General features: G+C 40.6%; 1 protein-coding gene across 3 annotated transcripts in view; it reads right to left on the bottom strand.

Moving 5' to 3' along the window:
• The window catches only part of SCYL3 (SCY1 like pseudokinase 3), a 37,836-nt gene extending 17,239 nt beyond the window's left edge, over window positions 1–20,597 (bottom strand). Inside the window, exons 1-6 of one of the 3 annotated variants that reach the window (XM_058540103.1) lie at window positions 20,517–20,597; window positions 14,974–15,187; window positions 5,822–6,007; window positions 3,899–4,012; window positions 1,917–1,973; window positions 542–644 (exon numbers count right to left, since the gene is read on the bottom strand). In XM_058540103.1, coding sequence (XP_058396086.1) covers window positions 542–644; window positions 1,917–1,973; window positions 3,899–4,012; window positions 5,822–6,007; window positions 14,974–15,138 — 625 coding nt within the window. In that variant the 5' untranslated portion in view covers window positions 15,139–15,187; window positions 20,517–20,597. Of the gene's footprint in view, window positions 1–541; window positions 645–1,916; window positions 1,974–3,898; window positions 4,013–5,821; window positions 6,008–14,973; window positions 15,188–20,145; window positions 20,168–20,402; window positions 20,491–20,516 lie in introns of those variants that run through there. The other 2 variants (XM_058540102.1, XM_058540104.1) reach the window with 2 other exon arrangements.
• Window positions 20,598–25,245: the final 4,648 nt, after the last annotated feature.

Here is a 25,245-nt window from a genome sequence, read left to right as displayed (position 1 = left end):
ATTAGCATGGATGTTAGCTCAGGGCTGATCTTCGTCACAAAAAAAAACAAGAAAAAAAGAAAAAAACAAACAAAAAAGAAAAAAGTAATGTGTAAATTACATCAAGAAGAAAAAATCAAAAGGACTTTGAAAGAATAAAGAAATGTTAAGCTTGATTTAGAAATTAATAAAAATGCTTGAACCTTATTCTATTCTTCAGGTTATTAGACATAAATCACTAACAGCACTCATTTACTTATTGGCTGGCTCAATAAGGAATAGCATCTTTAGACCATAAATACCGATACCAATTAATAAGATAATAATAAGATCCCGATAGCCATAGTTCAAAGTGTTTCCTACTTAAAATTCTTTTAACTATGCAAAGTAAAGAAACCTACAGCTTCTTTCCTCACTGCCGTTAAGATCTGCCCTAAACAAGTTACTTGGTAAGCAGTAGATTCCTTACTAGGATCAGACTGCAGTCCTCTGAATCCACACAGAACGGGCCATGGATGGTTTTCCTACTTATTCTGTGGATGCAGTAGTAACTCCAACTCACCCTTTTCACTTAAGATTGTGAGCAAACTTTCCACCAACGTCCCAAATGAATAGGCATCCCGGGCATGTCCATGTGACTCTGGCAGAGTTGTGAATTCTGGAGACTAAAAGTAGTAAAGACCATTAAAACCAGAGGATCTGCCTTATTAACCATTTCTAATGTTCTCTGAAGCACTTTCTCCCATTTTTGTATTTATTATACCAGGCTAACTACATAGTACCACACACTGATTTTATAGACTCTTAAAACTATTAGTGAATAGAATTTATCAAAAATTTTAAGATATCAAAGGTAAAAAGAAAAAAAAAAGGTCAGAATATGATATACGTCTGTGGTTTTCAAAAATATTTTTGACTGCAACCCAGAGTAAAAAATGTATTATTTACTATTATCAGTATATACACATATGCATAAATACACACATAAAGGAAACAAAGTTTCATGAAGCAATACTTAGCCTTACTACCTAGGATAATCAATGATATTTTCTATTTTATTTTATTTTTTTATCAAAATGCTGGTCAGGAGCCCTAAATTTAAAACCCACAAATGATCAGTTTGATAAAAACTAGAATATACACATAGTACTGATTTGGATAAATCTGATTTACTTCAAGTCTTAGGTCCATACTTGTAAGTTTACAGTTGGGTTTGTATTTCCTGTAAAGCACACTAAATATGTCTTTGGGGATAAATGTTTATAGTTATAAGAACAAGTTTGGAGGGAGCAACTGCTTTCAAATTTTTTAGTAAATATAATCTTTTTTTTTCCAAAGAATAACTACTACTCCTTCTAGTTCCTCTATGTGAGCCACCATCACAGCGTAGCTACTCACAGACGAGTGGTGTGGTTCCATGCCCGGGAACCGAACCCAGGCTGACATAGCGGACGGAGCACGTCGAACTTTAACTACTAGGTCATCAGGGATGGCTCAAATATAATCTTTCTTTACCAGCACCATAATATTAATCATCACTCTTCTACACATCTTGGAATCCTAACTAATGGCAGACAGGCAGATGAATGGCTTGGGTGTAGCACAGGAAAGGGTTGGGGTATTGCTTCTCCATCCCTTTCGGCTTCTAGCAAAGTACAAAGATTTACCATGAAATGGGTATGAAGCACCAACCCCATTCACAATGAGGTATCTTTACACAATATCACAGGTGTCTATAACACCAAAAATGTAAGCTGAGTGTCAAGAAAAAGGCTCCCTGCCATGGTGATAAGATTAATCTCAGAAGCCTTCAAGGTCAAGGAATCATGAGGTGTCTATAACTTAGCAAAGAAAGAGGTGGGCAGAGGAAAGTTTTTTAAGTTTCACATTTAGGTACACTAAGAAGCCTTCGTTACAAGTGAAGTGTATCATCTTACCATCTCTTCAGGGGGGACAGACGCTGGGTCTCTTACTGACTGAATACTCCTCAGAAACTAGACAGGGAAATAAATTAAGGAAAATAATTCATACATACGCTTGTGAACCAACCTCTTCCACCAAGTTACAGACGAAACAAGCAATGGAAACAGCAGCAATGAAACCTTCAAACCAATGCCACACATTAAATACACAAATTAAAAATCTTCCTGATAACAAATGTAAATACAGTACCTGACACAGCACAAGACTCAAGAGAATAAATTTTAGTTCCCTTTCGTCTCCACTTTAGATGGGTTAACAGACACCCTCTGCTGTTCAGAGACATCTCTGTATCTGATTGCCTTATATGCAAATTAAGAGTACTTCTTTCTCATCCTGCATAGACATTAACAAATAAAAGGCTTTTCTAGCATAGAACATGTCTATCGTTAGTCTTCTCCCTGAATCAAGTCAACCTTAAGGCTTGCTGAGATATACAACTTGAGGACCTTGTAAGCTACAGAGACAAAACCAACATCCACAGAACAAGTCCATTCATTCACTGATTCCAGGATTATTTTTCAAGAGCTCACATGTCCCAAACACCATTTAGGGCACTAGGAATACAAAATGAAGGCAATAAATGCCCTGCCCCCAGCCAGGTACCACGACCTAAAATGTGAAGTAAGAACTTCAGTAGCATGTGCTGAGTGCCGTGGAGGCACAGAAGGAGCCACTAATTTTGTTGGGTAGGGAAAGCCTGGGGAAAGGCTTCGCAAAGAGGAGACTTAGCTGGATCTTAGACTTCAGCTTCATCTTACATTGTCCAGAGAGCCCAGGGGAAGAAAGGCCTCCCAGCCACAGAAGGGCACACAAAGGAAGGAGGTGAAGGAGTACCGCACGTCCGAGAACACAGCTGAGCTGCATGGAGCAGGACAGAGAACATAGCTCAACAGCTTTGAGTGTAAATGAAGCCGAAGGTGAGCTGGGGAAGAGACTGCGAAGGGCCTTATATGCCATGGGAAAGAATGCAGAACATATCCCGCAGGAAGGACTACATGCAGTTATACTACGTAGATGTGAGGTGAATCCTGAGAAGACAGTGATCAACAGGGGCAGAAACAAGCAGACGAGCGTCTTCGTGGTGGAAGTCGCATTTGCACTGAGCAAGAGCTCCTGCAGGTGCACATTCACCAAGGCCCACGTTGGGGAGCCGCACACACGCAAACAGGGAAGTCAGGCTGGGCCAGGAAGTCAGTCAGCCACCACTCCAGTAGGGATATTATGATGGGAGTGGTTTTTCTTTTTTCAAGAAAGAGTAAGCCTAGTGGCAACATGCAAAATGGTGAAAACAAGAAACAAAACAGAGAATAGAAAGGTTCCTCAGCCTAGGATGGAAATTTGTAGATCTCTGTCAGGCTTAATTATAAGAAGTACCATAGGGAGTAACAACACTGCCCAGCAGGAGGAGTTAAGATGCACAGGTCCTATTTCCAGCTGTTAGGACATAACGAATGACTCTGTACAACTTAGACGATTATTCAATGAACTCTTCCTGAGTACCTAATATGTGCCAGGCACTATTTTGGGGGGAGACATAAAGATAAATGTAAGAGACTATCACACCCTCAAGCTCAACCATGGGTAAAGAAGACAGACACATAAAGGTAATTTCAACATTAAACATTAAGTGGTATAAGTAAGTACAGGGCACTACAGGAGCAGAGAGGAGGGGCATTTAATTAAAAATTTGACCAAGCCATTTTGCCTCTCTCAGTCTCAGGCTCCTCAGCTATAAAACGAGGAGAATAGAATAAATGATCCCTAGTGCCCTTCTGAAGAATAAAATCCTACAATTCTATGAATATGAGCATTGACAAAAAAGTCAAGTCTCCACATCTAAGATCACCCTAACACGGAAGGGCAGTCCCCAGGTGAGACCCACATAGCAAAATGCTCTCGAATTCTGAATAACAAAGAGGACCCACACCTGGCTTACCTCTGGTGTCGCCTGAGGAACTGCACAGACTGTCTCCATTCCCCCCAGCTTCCAGTGCCCATCTTCACTCACAAACACAGACGACAAGCAGACATTGTTGTGTGTTAGGTGTCCCTGGAAAAAAAGAACAGGAAGAAGACTGCCAATCCAATTTTTAAAGTAGAAGTTCTAAAAAACTAAACACTAATCACCAAAAAAAGATCATGGCAAGTCTTCCCACCTTTGGCATCATAAATGGAATTGCAACTTTAAGGAATAACAAATTGAATGAGCCTGCTTAAGCATTATGAGGTTAGAAAAAAAGGAAAAATACAATGGAAGGCTTCTGTTATCTCCCCCTGCCTGGTGAGGGAGGGCAACAATGACACGACAGCCACTGCACATCCCCATCTCCATGGGAGTCGGGAGATACAAGTGGCCTTACACATAAATGTATAGGTCTTTATAACCTATATTGTTTGCTTCCAATGCCTTTGGAGGTAAAGTTTATCTTTGCTCCCATAGGTTACTGTATTAATTCTCTCCTCTAAATTCTTTCTCACCTACATTCTATCACGAACCCAGATCCACTTCACCTGAAATCTTGTCAGTAGGCATTTAAAAAATTCTGCCTGAAGTAAAGGAAAATGGAATGATAAGGACCACCAGAAATATCCCACAGACGACAGAAGAACCAAATTTAAAACTATAGAAAACAGTACAGTCAAATTAGAGGGAATAAAATGAGAAGAGGGTTGAAGTATATGTTTTTTTCCCCAAACCAGAAATCATTCCAGTAGACAAGTGCATTTTAAATATTCTACCCAGTAGATCAAATATGTACATACTTTTATATAAAATACTCTAAGATATATATATTTTAAAGGGAGATTTAGAATAGTATGTATGGTATGTTTCCATTTGAGAAAAAATAAAGGAGAATAAGCATACAGATATTTGCTTCATATGCACAAAGAACATCCCTGGACTAATACACTGATCACCATGGTTGCCTCTGCAGAGAAGTGGGGCCCTGGATTCAAGGAGGGGACAGGGACTGACTCTTCCCTATATGCACTCTCATACTATTCAAAATTTTTACCACATGCATGCACTTTCTCCAACAAAGAAAATATTCCTCCACAGTGTAGCATTAATAATAATTCTTATGTGAATCTTAGATATACTTTTAAGAGATGATAAAGCCAGAGTGATATTTGGAGAGTCTGTCTCCCATTAACAGAAAATTAAAAAAAAAAAACATACATTAAGATGAGTCAAATGCAAATGTTTCTAAACTGTGACTGGTACTTTTTAATCTTAGGGGGCTGCCAAAGGCCTTAATACTTCAGAATGTAAATTCCAGTAAGAAATAGTAGCTCAATAATACTGTCAAGAAATAGACCAGGGGTAAACATAGGAACTACCGCTTTATCCCCTTTATCCCCACAGTGCTCAGGGGCTGACTCGCACTGCTGACACACACTCAAACAGGAAGGGGTGTGTAAAACTTTGCCTCTTTCTAAGAAATGGTCATTTCTTTCTTCAAAATCTAAAATGGAACAAAACTCCTGAAAACAAATAGGAACTTCGGTCCACAGCAGCACTGATATTAAACCTTTATCTCTGTCTTCATAACAAATACCAGCTGTAGCTAATTTTAGGTAAAGACTTATTCAAAACTAGAGGGAGGCTACAGTAAACTGAAATAAAGTTCTATAAATAACTGCCCGGGGACGGAGAACCCGTTGCCCATCCAACAAACCGTCTGTCTGTCTGTCGCACCTCTTGTGCCTTCCAGTGTGCTACCTTCCTCAGGAAGCTCTCTAATGAGGATAGGTAACTTATGATTTCTCTACATGCCATGATTTACAAGCACCACCCCACACACCAACCCCGGTCCACATCAAAGCCCGTGAGGCAGACTGTGTCCAGGCAACTTACTCTGTCATGAAGGAAGATAAGAGCCAGCAATACGTCATAGATCCCAGCACAGACCTCTGCAGAAGACAGTGTCTCCAGAGCCACTTCCAGAGGCTGTACTCGCTCAGTGACAAGATGAATGCCATCTGCTTCCACAGTGCAAGATAAAAATCTGAGCAAGCAAGGGTGACGAAGTGTCTTCAAGTGCTTTAAAAATACAAACAGAAGCGTTGATGAAGTTAATGAATCAAAACCAAATTATAGTTCCATATATATGGTGGTAAAAGTCAGAAAATGTATACTTGCATTCACGGTCCTTTCCAGCTCCCTACCTTCCCCACCCACTCCTCAAATTTCAAATAAGGCAAAGGAGAATCTAGGACTTGTTCTGACTTGATTCAATTTACCAACATTTAAATAACTCTGCAGAGAGTTCCAGTTCCATTACGGCAGTGTAAGCCCCCGAGGGGCCCAGACGTCCCAATGATTACTACTATAAACTCTGAACCAAGTGCCAAAAACAACTACCTGAGAATTCTGAAAAGTAAACAGAAGCACACAAAGTACGGAGGGGAGTCAAGATGTGGAGAAGAGACACCCATGGGGGTGAGTTTCCTGGTTTAGGGACTGTCCTGTCTCACAGCTGTGCACTGAAGGCAGGCCCCAGTCACAGAGCAGGGTAGCACAGGTGGCTAAAACTCTGAGAGAAACTCTGCCATCTTTCTGGCCAGAAGAATCACAGAAAGGAACCAAGGCAGGCAGCCTGAGTATGAGAAGGCTATCCCAGAGGGGAGAGAGCTGGAGAAGGAGATGCCCTAGTTATCTGCATACCCACACAGGTCTCAGACTAACCCTTGAAGCAAGGATGCACGGAATAAACCCAAACCAGCATAGGAAAATTTTGAAAAATGAACCAAAGTTTGAACTATCATACACAGGAAGGGTAAGGGGAAAGTAGTTCAAAAACTTGAGGCCTGAATCTAGGGGGATTGATTGCCTGCTAAATCAAAAACATCCACATTCTCCGAGGACTTTAACAGAACCAAGAGTCTATACAACATGACAGTCAAAATGTCCAGGACACAATCCACAGTTACTCAACAACCACGAAAATGTGATCAATTCTTAATGAGAAAGACAACCAACCAATTCTAATCCCAAGATGGCCCTAGAACTATCAGAAAGAATTTAAATCAGTTATTATAACCATTCTCCTAGAGATAAATGAGAACAGTTATGAAATAAGTGGAAAGATAGAAGTTCTCAGCAGAGAAATGAATGTTATATAAAAGAACTAAATGAAAATTTTAGAAATGAAAAAATATTGAAAATAAGAAACTCAATGGATGGACTCTAACAGAATGAAGATCACAGAGGGAAGAGTCAGTGAACATGAAGACGCTGACCAACCTGAAGAACAAAGAGAAAAAGTATTTTTATAGAAATGATCAGAGACTCAGGAACCTGCGTGACAATAACATAAGGTCTAATGTATATAACTGGAGTCCCCAAAAAGAGAGAAGAAAAGAATTGGGGCATAAAAAATGTGATGGCTGAAAACTTCTCAAATTTGGCCAAATACTTAAGTTTATAGATTTACAAAGTTCAGTGAACACCAAAAGGTTAAATCAATGAAAACCACACGGAGATACATTATCATCAAACTGCCAAAAATCAAAGATAAGTAAAAAACCTTGGAAGCAGCTCAAGAAAAATCCCACATTACGTGGAGAGGAATGACAACCTGAAGGATACAGATTTCTCATCAGAAAACACGGAGGCCAAAGACACAGGGGAACAACATCTCTGCAGTGTTGAAAGAAAAAAATGATCAACCCTGAACTCTGTATCTAGCAAAGATATTCTTCAGGAAAGAAAGCAAAATAAACGTATTTTTGATCATGGAAAACAGGAAAGTTACTGAAAGCAGACCAGCTCTGTAAAAAATGCTAAAGGAAGTTCTTCAAGCTGAAGAGGAAATGATACCAAAGGAAAACATGGATCTTCAGGAATGGAGGAAGAACATCAGAAATGGTAAATATTAGGATAAATATGAAGGCTACATTTTTACCTCTTAAGTTATTTAAAATATATACGACCATTTAAAGCAAATATCCTCACATCGCCTGGTGAAGTTCTGAGTGTGTGTGACGTATATGTGTGTGTGTGATATGTACACAGGACAGCTGGTATACATGTAACAGGACAGCAGGGATGGGGGCTGGAGACACTCAGATGATTCCAAGGCTTCTACATTTTGTGTGACGTGGTACAACATTAACCACACGTAGACTATTAAACACTAGTTATGTATACTGAAATCCTTAGAGCAACCATTTAAAAAATATAAACAAATATAGCCAAAATATCAAGATACATTAAAATGGAATACTAAAAAATATTAAATTAACCCAAAAGAAGAAAAGGGGGAACAGAAGAACAAAAACCAGCAGATAATGAAAATAATAAAAATGGAACCATATTAACAATTACATTAAATGTTAATTATCTAAATGCTCCAATTAACAGTGGATAAAAAAGCGGAGCCAGAGGCCGGCCCTGTGGCATAGTGGTTAAGTGCATGCGCTCCACTGCTGTTGGCCTGGGGTTCCCTGGTTCGGATCCCGGGCGCGCACCGAGGCACCGCTTGTCAGGCCATGCTGTGGTGGCGTCCCATATAAAGTAGAGAAGAAGATGTGCATGGATATTAGCTCAGGGCCAGGCTTCCTCAGCAAAAAAAGAGGAGGATTGGCAGACGTTGGCTCAGGGCTGATCTTCCTCACAAAAAAAAAAAAAAAAGAGTGTATACGCCTATAAAAGACATACTTTAAAAATAAAGACAGAGCTGGGTAATTGGATAGAAAGTAAAAGGACCGAAAAGGATTACCATGAAAACAGTAGGCATAAGAAGGCTGGAGTGGATCTATTTCTATCATCAGACAAAATACACTTCAAGAGAAAGAGTATTGCCAGAGTTAAAAAGGGATATTTCTTAAAGAACAAAAGGCACAATTCATTAAAAAGACATAACAACTATGGATAAAGAAATTATGGTGTACACACACACACACACACACACACACACACACACACACGGAGTATTATTCAGCCATAAAAAAGAACGAAATCTTGCCATTTGCTACAACATGGATGAAACTGTTAACATAATTCATGAGTGAAATAAATCAGAGAAAGACAAATACCATACGATCTCTCTTACATGTGGAATCTAAAAGAAATAAAATAAAATAAAAAACCAAGCTCATAGATAAAGAGAACAGATTGGTGGTTGCCAGAGGCAGGGGGTAAGGGGGTAGAGAAATGGGTGAACTGTTTTTGTTATTTTTTTTCAGTTTAAATAAATTTTTAAAAATACAAAAAAAAAGACATACAGTTATAAATGTGTATGTGCCAAAGAGCAGAGCCTCAAAATACACATGAAGTAAAAATTGGCAAAATGAAACAGGGAAACAGACAATTCCACAATCACATTTGGAGATTTTAAAACTCCTCTCTCAACAATCAATAGAACTGGCAAAAAAGAAAAAAAAGTAAAAACAGAGACCAACTACCTTGCTCAAACTGACATTCAGAACACACTACAGCCAACCACCGCAGAACACACCTTCATAAGCGCACTTGCAATAGTCACAGAAACAGACTTTATGCCAGCCCTAAAACAACTTTGAATGGATTAACACCTTAGCCTGACCCTAGGGCAGGGTAAACATTTTAATTTTGTTGATCTTGTTTTCTTACTTTTTACCTTTTTAGTTGTCAAGCATTTAATCCCCTTGAAAATATTTAACCATCTTTAAAACGTTTATCTTTTTATTATCTAGAAAAGTGATCATCAAATGTTTTTGTTCACACACTTCACACCAGTAAAAATGTTAGATAAGCAGCCTATATGTAATATATATTATATGTATATATAACATATATATTTTTGTGTATATATATATATATATATATATAAATAAAATACATATACTATAAAACACCCACAAAATAGAAGGTACCGAGAAAAGGGATTAAAAGTAAATTTAAATAGACATTCTCGATATTTTTTCCCACAAACTGCAATGAATCATGTTGCACAATCCCTAGGGTATGGATATCCCACTTTAGAAATCCCTTGTATGGAGTATTCTACCCTTATGCACACCTTTTTTCTTTGTCCTGTTTTCTAAGCAGACAGAGAGTACACCCAGATGGATGACAAATATAAGACAATTTTGTGTCTGAAGATGGGAGGTTAAATCTGTGGGGTTTCTTTCCTTCCCTGGTTGGTTTTTTTTTTTTTTTTTTTTTTTTAAAGATTTTATTTATTTTATTTTTTCCCCCCAAAGCCCCAGTGGACAGTTGCATGTCGCAGCTGCACATCCCTCCAGCCGCTGCACGTGGGACCCGGCCCCAGGAGAAGTGGTGCCTCGATGCGCACCCGGGATCCGAACCCGGGCCACCAGCATCGCAGCGCGCGCACTTAACCACCAAGCCAGAGGGCCGGCCCTCCCTGGTTGGTTTTGTATTAGCCCTATCAGATCCAGGTTTTCCAATCTCCGCCCATGCTGCATACCCCAAAAAATTTGACCTGAGTAACTTAGGAGATCCATAGTCTAAAATTCCCAACCCAGATAAATAAACTTATTATTTATTTACAGCAAAACTTAAAATGCTAGAATGCTTGTTTTCCAGAAAACTGTTTTCTACAGCTATAGTTTGCTGGTTCTACAAAAAGTAAAATTACAGTTTTTCTAGAAGAAATTACATGACCCTAAACCTCTAGGGTCTCCCCTGTACAGTCCACTGGACATTGGGAAGCCTTGTAAACCAATCACCGAACCAGGAGGAGACTGACGGAAGATTTGGTTTGGAGAATAACCCGCAATATAACATGAGGTTTCATTTTCACAAATAAGCACTTAGTATGGAATGTTCCAAAACACTTTCTTGGAAGAATATGGGATAGTATAAGAGCCCATAACCCAGCATTGGTACACGTTTTATATCAGTCACCTCAAACATATCTATTAAACTTCTCCCAGGTAAGATCATAGGAGAATCTTATGAGTAGATCGATTTGTCCAATTTCTTTCCTTTTCTTCTAATAATCTCAAATTTTGCCAACTCTGGGAACAGCCCCAATAGGGTTTTTTGTTATTCTTAAGAAGGCAGATGTTACCTGCCCCTGGGTTACTCTAATAAACAAAAAATAGTTAAGAAAATTTAACTAGCAATTATGAACTATTAATTTGTATATCTGCCTTTAAAACAATCCATACATACACATATAAATACAGCAAAGACGGGATGAGCCACGAATTGTGCTAGCAGGTTGGCTGAATGAGTGTGGTTAATTGGAGAGAACTTCTTACAAGTGTCTTTTGAGCTACGGTTTCTGAGTAAAACTATGGAGGCTCTTTCATATTTTCATTTTAAGAACCATTTCAAATAATTTGCAAGCCAACCATGAAATACTTCCCTTGTGCCTGTTTAGGGAAAAGTCTTCATTCAGCTTTTATGTCTTAGGGCTCTAACTGTTTTCATTTGGTTTATGTACCTTCTTTTATTCTCCTTCTAGTACTCAGGGCAGAGTAGTCAGTCAGAAGGAATGCTACCTGGTTCAGTGCTGGCATGGAAATATAGAGTCAATAAATGGTAACCTGATTAAGAAATGAAATAATAAGTTTCATTTTCACTTCTGCTTATTTTTTAACCCTACATGCCCAGCAAAATTCTTGGTCCAAAGTGACTTCTTGTTTGTTTAATGAAGGAGGAAAGGAAGGAATAACTCACTGCATGACTCTGAACAAGACACTTAGCAAGAACCATATTTGTCACTCCCTTCTGGCACACACAATGTTATGCATAAATTATACTTTTATTGCTCAATATAAGTAGTACTAGAAAACTTATCAATATTCATACTTATCTATGCCCATATAGATTTACATTCACGTAACGCCCATATACATTTAGTGAGAGCCTATTCTTGAATATAAACTATTCCTCTTTTTCAGGAATCAGTTAGGACTCAGCTATCCGGAGAATTAATTCAAGCCTTAGGGGCTTAACTTTTCATTACCGTTCTACCTCTGATTTGCTATTTCACTTTGAAAACTACACAAAGTAGTAGTTCTGAACTATAGCTCAAATTCACTTGCAAGTTTTTAGACAGGGAGAAAGTCGTAATTTCACTCTATTAAAGAAATACAACAAAATAACCAAGATGCCTAAACTAGAGAGCAAGAATTTTCCAAGAAAAATAATCTTCCTTCTTCCCCTAAGATGCAAATCTGAGACAAAGATGGAAGTACATTCTGTCTTTAAATGTCCACTGCCAGGAGGTTAGATCATACACTAGGAATGAAAAGCAGAAAGGAAAAGGGATGAAGAATCCTATGTTGGAAACCCTGCACTTGAGGTAGTAGTGGAACATCCAGGTGCAGATATTCAATAGGCAGGTAGAAATAGAGACCTGGAGCTCCGACAGAGGCTTCCAGACGTTTAGTTTGGGGTAGAAGGCTGCACGGTTATAAGCACTAAAGGGGAAAGGACGAGAACATGTAGTCTGAACACTGGTGGGATCTGGGCAAGGGCCAGCTCCATCTGGTGGCCCTACCATACCTGAGGGACAGGGGAATACCTCTGAAGAGTGGATAATGCTCAGGAGCCTTCTAAGAGAACCTTATTTTGATCATGAGATGAAAGAAATCATTTTTTAAAAAGTTAACAATGCAGGGAAATTGTTTCACTGGAATAATGGTTGTAAACAGCAGAGAAAAGGGCTAAGAGTGAGAGGGAACAAAAAGATGTCAATCTAAGGAAGAGCAGTAAAGTATTCCCCAAATGGAATGCAAGCTCCTCGGAGCACAGCAATCATCTCTTCCATTCCTTTCCCATCCCACACCACGTGGCTTCTCAAATACGCTAACAGGCCCTCCCACGAAGCAGCCTGAATCCATCACAGAGAAGAGCACTTGTAGAGCATCTATATACTTATTCCTAGAGCCCAATGTGGCCACCTGGTATCAAGACATTCAGGAATCGTTCAACGAGCTTGTACTTACCAGGGAGCCCTAACTAAGCATTTAGATTATAGCAAACACAGTAACCAAATTCTGACTTAGGATTTATCATTCCTTATAGCCTATTGGTTAGAAATGAGTCATAATCACCAGTGAGAAAATTATACTGTTACAGCCAATGAATTCAAGATAAAGTGAGAAGTTCTGATGGACTTGAAGTATTTCTGATATTGTTTTGTGACCAAAGGTTATACTTGCAATTCCTCGTACTTCAGAGGTCTAACAGTGTACTGTGATTGTTATTTTTTATTTATAGCAGTAGAGGAAGAGTATGATTGCTACCTAAACTCCTTATTATTTTGCTGCCATTTCAAATTTCTCAGATTCATGTCTCAGGTATTCAAAGGCACAAGATGGCCTGAAAAACACAACAGATAAGTATATGAACTACTTGAAAAGACTCAGTCATGGCTTAGAAGGGTATGTACAGACACTAAGGGGGAAAAAATCTTCCCTCTCAAGCTTTGCAATTCCTACAGAAGTCTTCAAACATTTAGAGTAGATCTTTGTTTTTTTTCCTTTAAAAACCTTATGATCTGGGTATTCAACCTTCTTGGTACATATACCATAAAGAGGAATATAATTTTTAAAAATCTTATGGTTTCCAAAAAAAACCTAAGAAAGACTATAAATCTCTAGTACTTCACTAGTAATAGTCGCTCGAAATTATTATTTAAAAAATGTGCAATCTTACTAGATGAGAATAATACAAAGCATGTCAGATATTAACTGTACATAAGAATAAGACAGTGAGGCAAGGCATTTTATCTTTCCCAAAATCACAATAAAAAATTATTAATAATTCCTAGACGGGATGAAAAAGAGACAAAACACATGGTCTTACCAATAAGCAATGAAATTACTTAGCAATGAAACAGCCAGCTATACTTTTTACTACAATACATTAATGGAAAATGCATCCTGAGAGGAACATTTTCCTTAGGAATCATAACTGTTAACTTCATGCCTGATCAAGACATAACGTCAAATAATGAACTGGTGTGACAAATAAAATGCTGAAATGATATTACTAATATTATATATTATAATCCTTTATAGTCATTAAAAGAGGTAAAAACCATTTAAACAGACCTATGAAATGGATACCAATGTTTCATACTTGTTGATGTATGAAGTGACTCAAGGTGATACAGAACACAACTCAACAAAGTAAAGATATCAAGTCAATCTGAAAACAGCATGCCTGCCAGAGCAAACATGAAGAGTTAACTAATACAGCTATACTTGCCTTGTTAGAGCCTTCCCCAAATCATCTGAACAGATGAATACCCAAGGAAATGGCTAGCTATCTCAGGAAATATAAACTAATGCCTTTATTCCCCTAATTTGAAAAGACACTCAGGGTTGTTTTACTGAATTATGTTCCAAGGTAGAATCATTTTTTCCAGTTAAGAGACCAGGTTCCCCTGACACTGCTTCCGATAGCATGCTAATCCCCGGGTACCCTCTGCCCAGAGCAGCAGTTAGAAGGTGCAGGCTAGGAGGACCCTTTTCCTAAGGAGGAAACTGAAGCCTCCAGAAGTCAATGATCTATCTAAGGTCCCTCAGCAACAGACTAGAGCCCAGGTACAACATTCTTTCTGGGGTATCTGGTCCAATATTCCAGTTTAACATTCTTTCTGGGGGCATCGCAATGCCTCGGGGGGAAAAAAAAGAGTAGTTACAGTTCCTAAAGAGTTTTACTTCCAGGTCCATCATCAATACACTAATTAATATGCTGTCAATACTTATAGCATTTTTGCTAAGCTAGATTAACTCTCTTTACCCTATATTAGCCATGTAAAATCACCTCCCAAACTTTGTCATTAAAAAATCAAATATGATTATAAAAGCTATCACACTGAGTTTTATGAAGCTTTTTGGCTACACCTATGGTACCTGACCATGTCAGCAAGTTGGAGATATTCCCACAAAGTAAAGACAACTATGATTTTAAAAGACATGAATAAAAATACTATTCTGTATGACCTACCTCCTTTGAGCTTTATTCATTTCATATTTTTTAATAGAAAACAAGATAGTAACAAGTACTAACTATTAAGTAGTCGCCTATTACGGTACCTTAGCAGCCTTATTAACCTTGTCTTCGTTTTCTCTCTTATACACAAAAACTGAAGCAAATTTGCCATCTTGCAGCACAGCGGGATAAACAGCAAGTCCGGAGGGTAAGGTGAACGGTGGCTCTTTCAGCGTATAGCTCTTCAGAGCACTGTTCTCTGCTCCCATCCCTTACGCAGTGGGCAGGGCTGCAGCTCCTCCTCAAAGCCAAGGAGACCTGAAAGAAAACAGAAATACTTTCAAACATTCTCTATGTGCAGCATGAGCCAGAGATAGCCAAGTATCCAGACGCAGCCACTCAAACTTACCAGTTTCTACAATCCTCATACACTAGGCCATCTGACCATAAAAGTGGCAAACGCTCAGCAAGTTACCAGCAATGCTTGTCAATTAACTAACAGCTCTAGAGAAAATGCACTTAACCAAGCAGTTACACGCAGTTACTGTCCCTCCCAACCCCCACCACACATAGAACTTTCAGAGAGGAAAGGTAATCAAAAATAGAATAAGATCATTCATGCCCTAACCCACTCACATATCCTGCCTCTCAGAGGAAAATGTTGCAAAACTTGATTATTCAAAAATGATAAAACTTCTGCATCTAAAATAACTTAAAGTTATAAAGGAAAACAATACAAATTGGAGAATATTTCTAACAATGATAAAAAACATGTTAACAAATGGAGAGCTCAGATAAACCAAGTAAAACACGAAAACACCAAAGGAATAACAGGAAAGGAAACAGACAATCCACTGAATACAAACGACAATAAGTGTAAGAAAAAGCGCGCCCTCACTGCTCTTCAAAGTTCTCTAAGTAAAAAGGAAAACCGCAAAATTGTTTGATCTCAAACGCACACATACACGAGATTCTAGAAAATGCAAACTACTCTATAATGACAGAAACTAAATCAATGGTTGCCTGGGGTGGGGGCCCAGCTGGAGGGACCAGGGGAGAGGAAAGCATTGCAAAGAGGTATAAGGAAACTTTGGGGGGAATGGATACATTCATTGTCTCGATTATGATGACTATGGTGATGGGTGATTACAAATATCAAAACTTATGAAACTGTACACTTCAAATATGATCAGTTTATTGTATGTCAATTATACCTCAATAAAGTTTTAAAATTTATATTATATATCTATGTACGTATGTGTATACATATATATACACACATATATACACATATATACATACACAGACACACACAGACTTGAAAAATACACTAAAGTATTAACAGAGGTTTGCTGTGGGGTGTCAGATCATGGGTAATTCACATACGTGCAGACACAGACATCTGCCCGCACCTCCCGAATCATCCACAATAAGAACATATCTTTCTTTACAACAGGGATACAAACTCACATGGTTACAACAGGCAATGCACAGCCATCCAGCACATTGGTAGAGCAGCAAAGCACCTACTGTGTGTGCACAGGCACCTACTATGAGAGGGCTTGCACTCTGAAGGGAGCAGCCATCACCAAGTCCCAACAGGGACTGCAGTTCCAGAGTTGCCAGATCATGTCAGTTATCATAAGGAGCCAAGAACCTGAATATTTATATGGAAATTTCCATTTTTTCCAATATTGGCTCATTTTTTTAAACCTGTATAGGCCAAACAAGCTATGTCTGGAAAATTTGTGGCAGTCAGCCTTCAGCTCTGGCTTTACCATAATTTAAAAAATAAAAAGAGTTCTTACTAACTCTGGCAACGTGGCAAGCAAGTTGCTAGTTCTAAACAACACAGCCAAAAGTTCTACGTAAACCTTTAACAACTTCAGTTCTAAATGTGCATCCTTAGGATAAATACAAACCCAATAATCTTTATACACAGACTCTCTACTTGGATATTTTTTCCACTTTGGTGAAGTTCTGCACATTTCTTGTGTTATCAGAGTACGTAATGCTGCTCAAGACACATACCTAAGACGGTGAATTTCAAGAGCCTACAGACCCACACACATCATTATATAAGGAACACCACACATACAAGAGCTAAAGCCATCTAAAATTAAAGTTCTTCCACATCCAAAAATGTTTCTGAGGATAAGAACTAAGTTGGCTTTGTATCAAATCCACTGAGCTCCTACCTACCTAGCAAGAAACACCACACATACAAGAGCTAAAGCCATCTAAAATTAAAGTTCTTCCACATCCAAAAATGTTTCTGAGGATAAGAACTAAGTTGGCTTTGTATCAAATCCACTGAGCTCCTACCTACCTAGCAATTTCTCTTTCCTAAGGACGATAGAAAAAAAAAAAAAAAACAATATTAAAAATGCCAAATCTCAACTATATATAATATTCACCTTTCTATTGGGACCACAGATAAAAGTAGTGCTTATGTAGGATCATGGAGAAAAACATCTATTGTTAGTTCCCCTATTCTGGAGACGGTGTGGGGGCTGCCTAGCCTGGGACAACAACCCCCACCCCTTCCCACTGAGGAGGGAGGGTCAGGTTCAGAATGCACATCTTGCGCCTCTCTTCTTGGGCATAGTTAACGGGTCAGATGCCTACCCGGGCCAAAAGGCAATCAATTCACGCGTTAGCCATCTCTAGGACCCACGGCCTGGATGAAGAGCTAGACTGGCCAGATTGTTGTCTGCCCCAGGACTCTGAATGAACAAGAGATATTTTTGTCTATTAGCAGCACATGCCATGAGGTACAGTCAGGGCTACAGCAAGCCAAAGCCATGGAGAAGCAGCAACTTGACGGGCACAGAAGCAGCCGGCTGGCAGCAGGGGAAGGCAAAGCAAACACGGGGAGAGCAGCTTAGTCAGAGTTATAGGGGCACATTACTACCCTCCATCTCGAGGCTAGAGGAAGCCCAGCATCAAACCCATTTCCTCACGGCCTCACTGACATGCTTACCATCAGGAGCAGCCCGAGGACACCTGAGTTAGCTTGGATGGGTCCATGTTCTTTGAAACCAGTTGCCATTTCATAAGCAGACAACTCTACTTCTCTTTAACTCTCCGTGTCTGAAAAACCAGTCAGACCAGAGGAATGAGCTAGAGAAGTATGACTTGGAAAGCGTATATCTGAAACTAGTCTAACTTCCTTCTCTCTCTCAGCCACAAATCATAGCTTTCCAAAAGCAACACATAAGGAACTGCAAGAACATGAAAATCCTCTTGGCAGAAAACCATGCTGCTTATTTAGTTTTAATATTAGTTCCCCAAAGAGATAAGATGGTCCCCAGGATTCAGAGGCGGTGCTCTGGCTGAATGAACGGCAGTCAGCAGAGGTACAGCAACGGACATTTAATTTACTCAGTCATTTCTAAATAGTAAAATACTTCCTTATGGGAATACTGGGCCTTACAACATCTACTAACCTTCAATTTAATATTATAAATTCCACTACAAGATAATTAACAGTTTAGGGTTATGAAAGCTTTAGGAAGAGGTTAGAACTGGTAATTTTTCTTAGCAGTGTGTGTTTTGGGTCTAAAATCCTAAGAAATATCACCTAAAAATTAAAAAGGAATGACTCCCCCTCTTGAGAGAACTCAAGAGAAAGGATGCTATTTTGTTGTTTTGAAAGCATGATTAATGCTGACAGAAGTCTACTCATACCAGCAGTGTGACGCTTCCAGACCAGCAGGGTTATATCCTATGTCCAGTGCAAACTTGATGAAGGAGAAATAAAAAGATATGCTGTTGACTGCAATTTGATAACGTCTTAAAAGCAGTTAATTCTTGATTCATTTCACACAGCTGTATCCTAAGAGGCACAAAAACCGTTGATATAAACAGCACTTTAAAAACGCTATTGAGGTCCGGCCCAGTGGCTTAGCGGTTAAGCGCGCACATTCCACTGCTGGCAGCCCAGGTTCGGATCCCGGGCGCCCACCTACACGCCGCTTCTCCAGCCATGCTGAGGCCGTGTCCCACATACAGCAACTAGAAGGATGTGCAACTATGACATACAACTATCTACTGGGGCTTTGGGGAAAAAAAAGGAGGAGGATTGGCAATAGATGTTAGCTCAGAGCCGGTCTTCCTTGGCAAAAAGAGTTAGCACGGATGTTAGCTCAGGGCTGATCTTCCTCACAAAAAAATAAATAAATAAATAAAATAAAAATGATATTTAGCTAAAATGGACTTAACGAAATGTTAAGACTGATAAACAATACACTTGGACTTCCAAAATGCTCTCTTTCTTGTTTTGAAGAGGGAAAGGGAAAACACAAAATCTTTTGGCTTTGAAATAAAGTCACAAGATGGTAGAAAAGGATATTCTAATATTGTGATATTAGCATGGGCATTTTGCAGAATTTACCATCTCCACTCTTTATAATATATTGCTGAGTAGGCGGTTTCTGATTCAAATAACATCATGTGTCCTTCAAAATTTGTTCACCTATCTTCACCCTGTTGCTTCCTTGGGCAGCACATCAAGACTCTGGGCCACCTGTGGATTATGTAAGACCTTGTCTGGGTCACTGGGCAACTCATACACATGACTAAGAAATCTGCATCTCCCGAGGAACTCTCTCTCCCTCTGTTCTTTGCACAGCAATTAATTGAGATGATCTTGGTCCTGGCTGCCTTAGCTTGGAAGTCCGAAAGATAATGGCTTGCTTCCACTGAGTTCCAAGGACACTCTGTATTGACTGATACTTCGTTATCTGGCGATAACATTACTCTGGGCCCTTTGCTTTGATCTGTTTCAGGTATATATTCCCTGTATTGAACTCAGTCCAACATTGCTAGCTAACCAGCAATACATAATGAGGCCTTTATGGACCAAAAGAACTAAGTATGATTTCAGCTAAGAGATGAGATGTTCTGTGGATATGCACACGGGTCCTTAAAAACAGGAGTTAACAGTGATTGCAAAATTCAGGACTGGACTGTGAGTATTCACGTGGTTTCCTAAATATGATCTTCTGAGAAATGTTTCATTTTTATTCTAAATAAAAAGCACTTCGCAAAGACAGGACCCAACAGGGCCTCTGGGGACCGGGCAGTGGTCTCGGATCAAGAGTGAAGGCGGCTTCCCAGGGCGGGCGCGACCTCAGGCTCCGGCACGGCGGCCCCCGGCACCGTCCCGCCCCGCCGCGCACACTCGCGCGCCCCGGGAGCGGGGTGCTGGGGGCCGGGCGCGACCCTGGGGGCGCAGAGGGGCGGGGCGGCGCTCCGCTTCGCTAGCCCCTCACCTTCCACGCCTGCCCCGAGACCCGGCTCCGCCGCTTCCTTCGACAGCTCGGGCCGCCAGCGCCGCCCCGGGCGGGGGTCGCCCGCGAAGCCCAGCTTAGAAGGGCGCCGGGAAATCGGCACGGGGAGGCTGCGCGGAGGCGGAAAGCAGAGCTCAACCGGCCGCGGCGCCGCGCCGCGCTCGCCCCCGCGCGGGCCCCAGGCGCGGCCCCGCGAGCCGGGCGCGGCCCCCTCCCCGCGGCGCAGGGCTCCCTGTTACCTGCGGCAGGGCGGCGGGGAGGCGGCGGAGGGTCTTGGCTCCGGTCCCCTCTTCGCCCCCCGTTGACACCAACCGCCCTCGCCTCGCCCGTGAGGATCTGGCCACTACACTCACAATCTTCTGAGGGCTGGTCCCTCCGACACCATAGAGACGGGTCCGGAAACCGGACAGAACGCCAGCCTTCAGCCCTCCGACGCCACCTCTGAGGCGAACGAACCCGGAACCGAGCTAGAGCGGCCGCCCAGGTGATCCTCAGGCCGGTGCCATCTTGAGTGTGAGCGCCGGAGCCGACCTCGCGTTTTGCTTACTGCTCTTAGCAGCCTAGTTGGTCTGTGAACATGTCCCCTCCCTTGGCCTTCGAGTTGAAGGCGCAGGTTTGTCTTGATTTTAATTTTTAGGCTTTTCTTGCACAGTTTTGATTTGATTTCCGCCCGAATCTAAAATGGCCTCCGGTCGCCTCTAACAAACAGTAAAGGGGCGGGGCGGGGAAAAGGAGGACTGTGTGGAAATGGGCGAGGATTTTTAGGAGAGTGACGTTGCTCACCCGCGCAGCCTTGATTGGCTGCGCTGCGTGGGCCGAAGTCATGCGGAAGGGCGGCTGAAGCTGGGGGAGGTCGTGGTGATTCCGGTTTAACTCTCTGCGAGGGAGAAAGTCTGAAGTTACACTGGATTCGGCAAAGGGTCAAACTGGGGCTGTTAATGTTAATAGTACCTATTATTAATATTAATGGTTTGTATTTAATAGGGTGTTGTGAGAATAAAGTGAATATCCGTAATAGTTTTAAAACTACATGATTCAAAGTAAACACACTATTCTTACCATCATCACCACTGCTCCTTACTGCTTCTACAGTCTCAGTTGACAGCTGACCTACATCTTTTGATCATCTAAAACTTTTAGGTTCTTTCTGGTTGATAACAGTAGCTGAAAGGGTTTAAGATGGATAAGGACTCCCGAATTTCTTCACTAGGTTAAATAAAAGCAAATATCAGACCGAATTTTGTCCCTTATTCAGAAATGTATTAAATATATATTGGGAGGCAGGCACAAATAGTATTTAATCCGTACTATTAGCTTGATGAAGGCCGAGCTCTCTGTCCTAGGTCAGCTCTGTCCTATAGAAAAAATTCGAGCCACATACATATCTGTAATTTTAAATTTTCTACTAGCTGCATTAAAAACAGTAAAAAGAATGAGGTGAAGTTAATTTTAATAACACAGTATATCCAGAAGATTGTCATTTAAACATGCGCTCAATATAAACATCAATGAGATATTTTACATTTTTTGTACTGTCATCAAAATCTGATAAGCATTTTTTACAATTTGGACTAGCCATATTTTAACGCTCGATAGTCACATATGGATAGTGACTACCATATTGGAGAGTGCAGTTCTAGGCGGTCTGACCATCACCTTGGACTACCAAGTTGACAAGCAGAAGTACAGTGCTGCTGAGGCACGATTCTGTTACTGCAGTCAGCATCAGCACCTGGCAACCAGAAATCTTCCAGACCAGTGATAGAGCCAGGACCATTAGGGATGAAGCCTCAGATGGCATCTCCAAAGGCTGAGGACTCCTTGAATTTTTAGACCCTGTTTATTCAGGAGTAGAGAGCATTTTCTAAAGTATTTTAAATAGTTCATCTATCTTGAATTCTTTTGAGAGCCCAACTCTAGAATTCATCATGATAATAAACTGTTATTTTTGCCAATAAAAACCCATTTCTGACACTCTTATAATTAGCAAAGCATCTGGTGTCATCAGAGATCAAGGTGGTTAAAGTATTTGTAGTGCCATCTTTGGAATATGGCCTTTCTAGTATGATGCTAGCTAACTACCTTGGGAATGTGGATTCCTGATTACTAGAATGCTAGCTGCTTCTAGGCCATAGTTTCAACCAATTAACACACACGGAATATCACCGTATCTATGCTGAAATAACTTAAAATCAACCACAGACATCATGGCAGCCATGTTGTTGTAAAGAATATTGGCCTGCTTTGTAAACTGTAAACACTATACAAATGTTATAGAACTTATAACCTCTTGTTACAGACCATGTTTATTCCACAGGCATTTAACACACACCTTTTGTGTGTCTTGTACTGTGCTGACCACTAAGAAGAGAAGGAAGAAGACACAATCATTGCAGAAAAGTGGGTTCTAGGGGCCTAAATAAAGCTTTTCATTTTTTTTAAGTGATTGAGGATGTGCGAGTAGCTTAGCGCTGGGAATGTTATTTTAGTGTTGCAAAGTGCCCTGCCCCACCACCAACATATAAGTTTCAAGCTACTGTGTGTGAAGCTGGATATGAGCTAAATGACTCTACACTTTCCTGGTTACTCTAAGGCTTCCCTGAAATTCGCTCCTTGTTTATTTAGTCAGCAAATACTTTATAAATTCTCACTGTGTGCCAGCCTCTGCTCTAGAGACTGGGGAAACATCGGCAAACAAAACAAGATCAATTCCCTGCTCTCACAGACCTCATATCTTAGGAGATGAGGGTGAGGGGAGAGATAGATAATAAGCATAAAATGAACAAAGATAAGTTCAGATAATGGTAAATTCTATGAAAAAATAAAACAAGGTAATGTAGTAATAATTGCAGCTAACAGATATTACTTACCATCTGTTAGATACTTCATATGTGTTAATTCATTTAAGCCATACATCAACCCCATTTTACACATGAGGAGACTGATGCACAGAGAAGTTAGGTAAGTTGACCAAAGTCACACAGCTGGTAATGGATCGAGTAGTTTGCCTACAGATTTCATGTTCTTAACCACAGTACCATACTGCCACCCTAATGTAATAGAGAGCTACAGGGGAAGGGAGGAGACAGGAGAGGAGAAGGAGTTAGATGGGCCTTCAAAGGGGGCCTCTTTGAAAAAGTGATATTTGATCTGAACACTGAATGACAAGAAGGAGTCAGTTATGGGAGGACCTATGGGCAAACCATTCCTGGCACAGGGAACAGCAACCAAAAAGGTCCCAAGGTAGGAACTAGCTTGGCATGTTTAAGGAGCAGGAGGAGGGCCATTGTGGCTCAAGTACAGTCAGTGAAGGAGAGAGTGGTTCAGGAGAGGCCAATGAGAGAGGTTGGGGCTTGAAGGTCATGGGAAGGCGTTTGGAGCCACTGAGGATTTTAAGGATTTTAACATCTAGTCTAGAGTTTTAAAAACTCACGCTGGCTATTAGTGGAGAATGGATCATAAAGCGGGGAGAAGGAGAACAGGGAGACAGGAGACGTCAGCAATAGCTTTATGCAGGGAATAATTACAACATGGGCTAGGGGAGAAGGAGTAGAGATGGATTTAAGTGGCCAGAAATATATTTTGAGATGGAGTGCCATGGACTGAATTGTGTGCCGTCCCCAGACCCCAACGGCCCTTGCCAAATTCATATGTTAATGCCGTAGCCCCATTTTGAGATGGGCCTTTGGGAAATAAGTCAGGTTAGATGAGGTCATGAGGGGGGGACCCTCATGATACAACTAGTGCCCTTATAAGAAGAGACACCGGAGAGCTTGCTTGCTCTCTGTCGTGTGAGGGCGGAGTGAGAAGGCAGTCATCTCCAAGCCAGGAAGAGAGCTCTCACCAGAAGGGTGAGGGTATAAATGTCTACTGTTGAAGCCACCCAGTCTGTGGCATTTGTTTTGGCAGCCTAAGCCCACTAAGACAGAGAGTTAGTGGTATTGCTGATAAGAGGAGGTGAAGTGAGGAGTCAGGGTTGCCGCCTTGGGTTTTGACTTGAGCAACTGGGAGCATGGTGAAACCACACACGTTTGCAGAACCTGTGAAACATCCAAGTATAGCTACAAAAGTCTGAAGCTCACTGGAGAGGTCTGGTCAGGAGTTAAAAATTGGAGAATCAGGGTCTCATCAGGCTGTAAATATCCTGATATCCTGTGCGCTTCAGCTGTATCATTGACACGGAGATAAACAACTACAGCACAACCCAGTATCTGAATAAATGAACTTTAGAGGTTGCCTCTGTGGGAGATCAAGATTTGGCCACCCTGAAATGTATCTCTTTACCTTGATTGTTTTCTCTGACAGACATTTGACCTCCCCCACTAACTGCCTAAAGAATTTGACATAGTAATTCCTTCCTGGAACAGATCTTCTATCTGACGACTGTAATATAATGTAAAATAGATGTTACAATAGGAAAGGCACCAACAAGCCCATCTTATCAGAAGTTCTGTCTCTCTGGCCACATTCTCTGGATGGCCCTGCGAGGAGTTGCCAGACAAACATTTACATTTATAAGGGAAATCTCCCTTATAAAGGTATCTTGCTCTTTGTATTGGGAGAGGGGGGATGACCTCATTTCTAGAAACTTATCAATGTGGAAGGTGAGGCCTTAAATCTGCATAATAACCTTACTCTTGTTTACTGTGCTTTAGTGGTAATCTCCTGTAACTGACTCCCCCCACCCCCAACATCCTCCTTTGTCGTTGGCTAAATATGGTATTTAAGACGAGAATTTCTGCTATTGTGTTGAGAAACGTAGTGTCCCTGCTTTCTCCCATGTATACATGTTATTAAACTTGGTATTATTTTCTCCTGCTAACCTGTCTTGTTAATTATTTGGCCAGCCATAAGAACCTTAAGGGAAAGGGCAGAGGGGAATTTCTCCCTCTTCCCCTACACCTCCTGTCTGTGTAAGATTCTTTTTCCATTATTCAGTGATGTGCTGGTAAATGTTTAACAGCTTATAAAGTTTATTGATATAAAGGATATGAAGGATATATAGCACACAATTTACAGATATAATAATAAAATATATAATATTCTTTATTGTAAATTCCACATAGCCAATTGATTCTTACA

Source organism: Diceros bicornis, chromosome 4 (assembly GCF_020826845.1).
Source record: "Diceros bicornis minor isolate mBicDic1 chromosome 4, mDicBic1.mat.cur, whole genome shotgun sequence".
In the NCBI taxonomy this organism is placed as follows: Eukaryota; Metazoa; Chordata; class Mammalia; order Perissodactyla; family Rhinocerotidae; genus Diceros; species Diceros bicornis.
The sequence above is the reverse complement of the archived record's forward strand: the minus strand, read 5'-3'. Positions and strand labels throughout refer to the sequence as shown.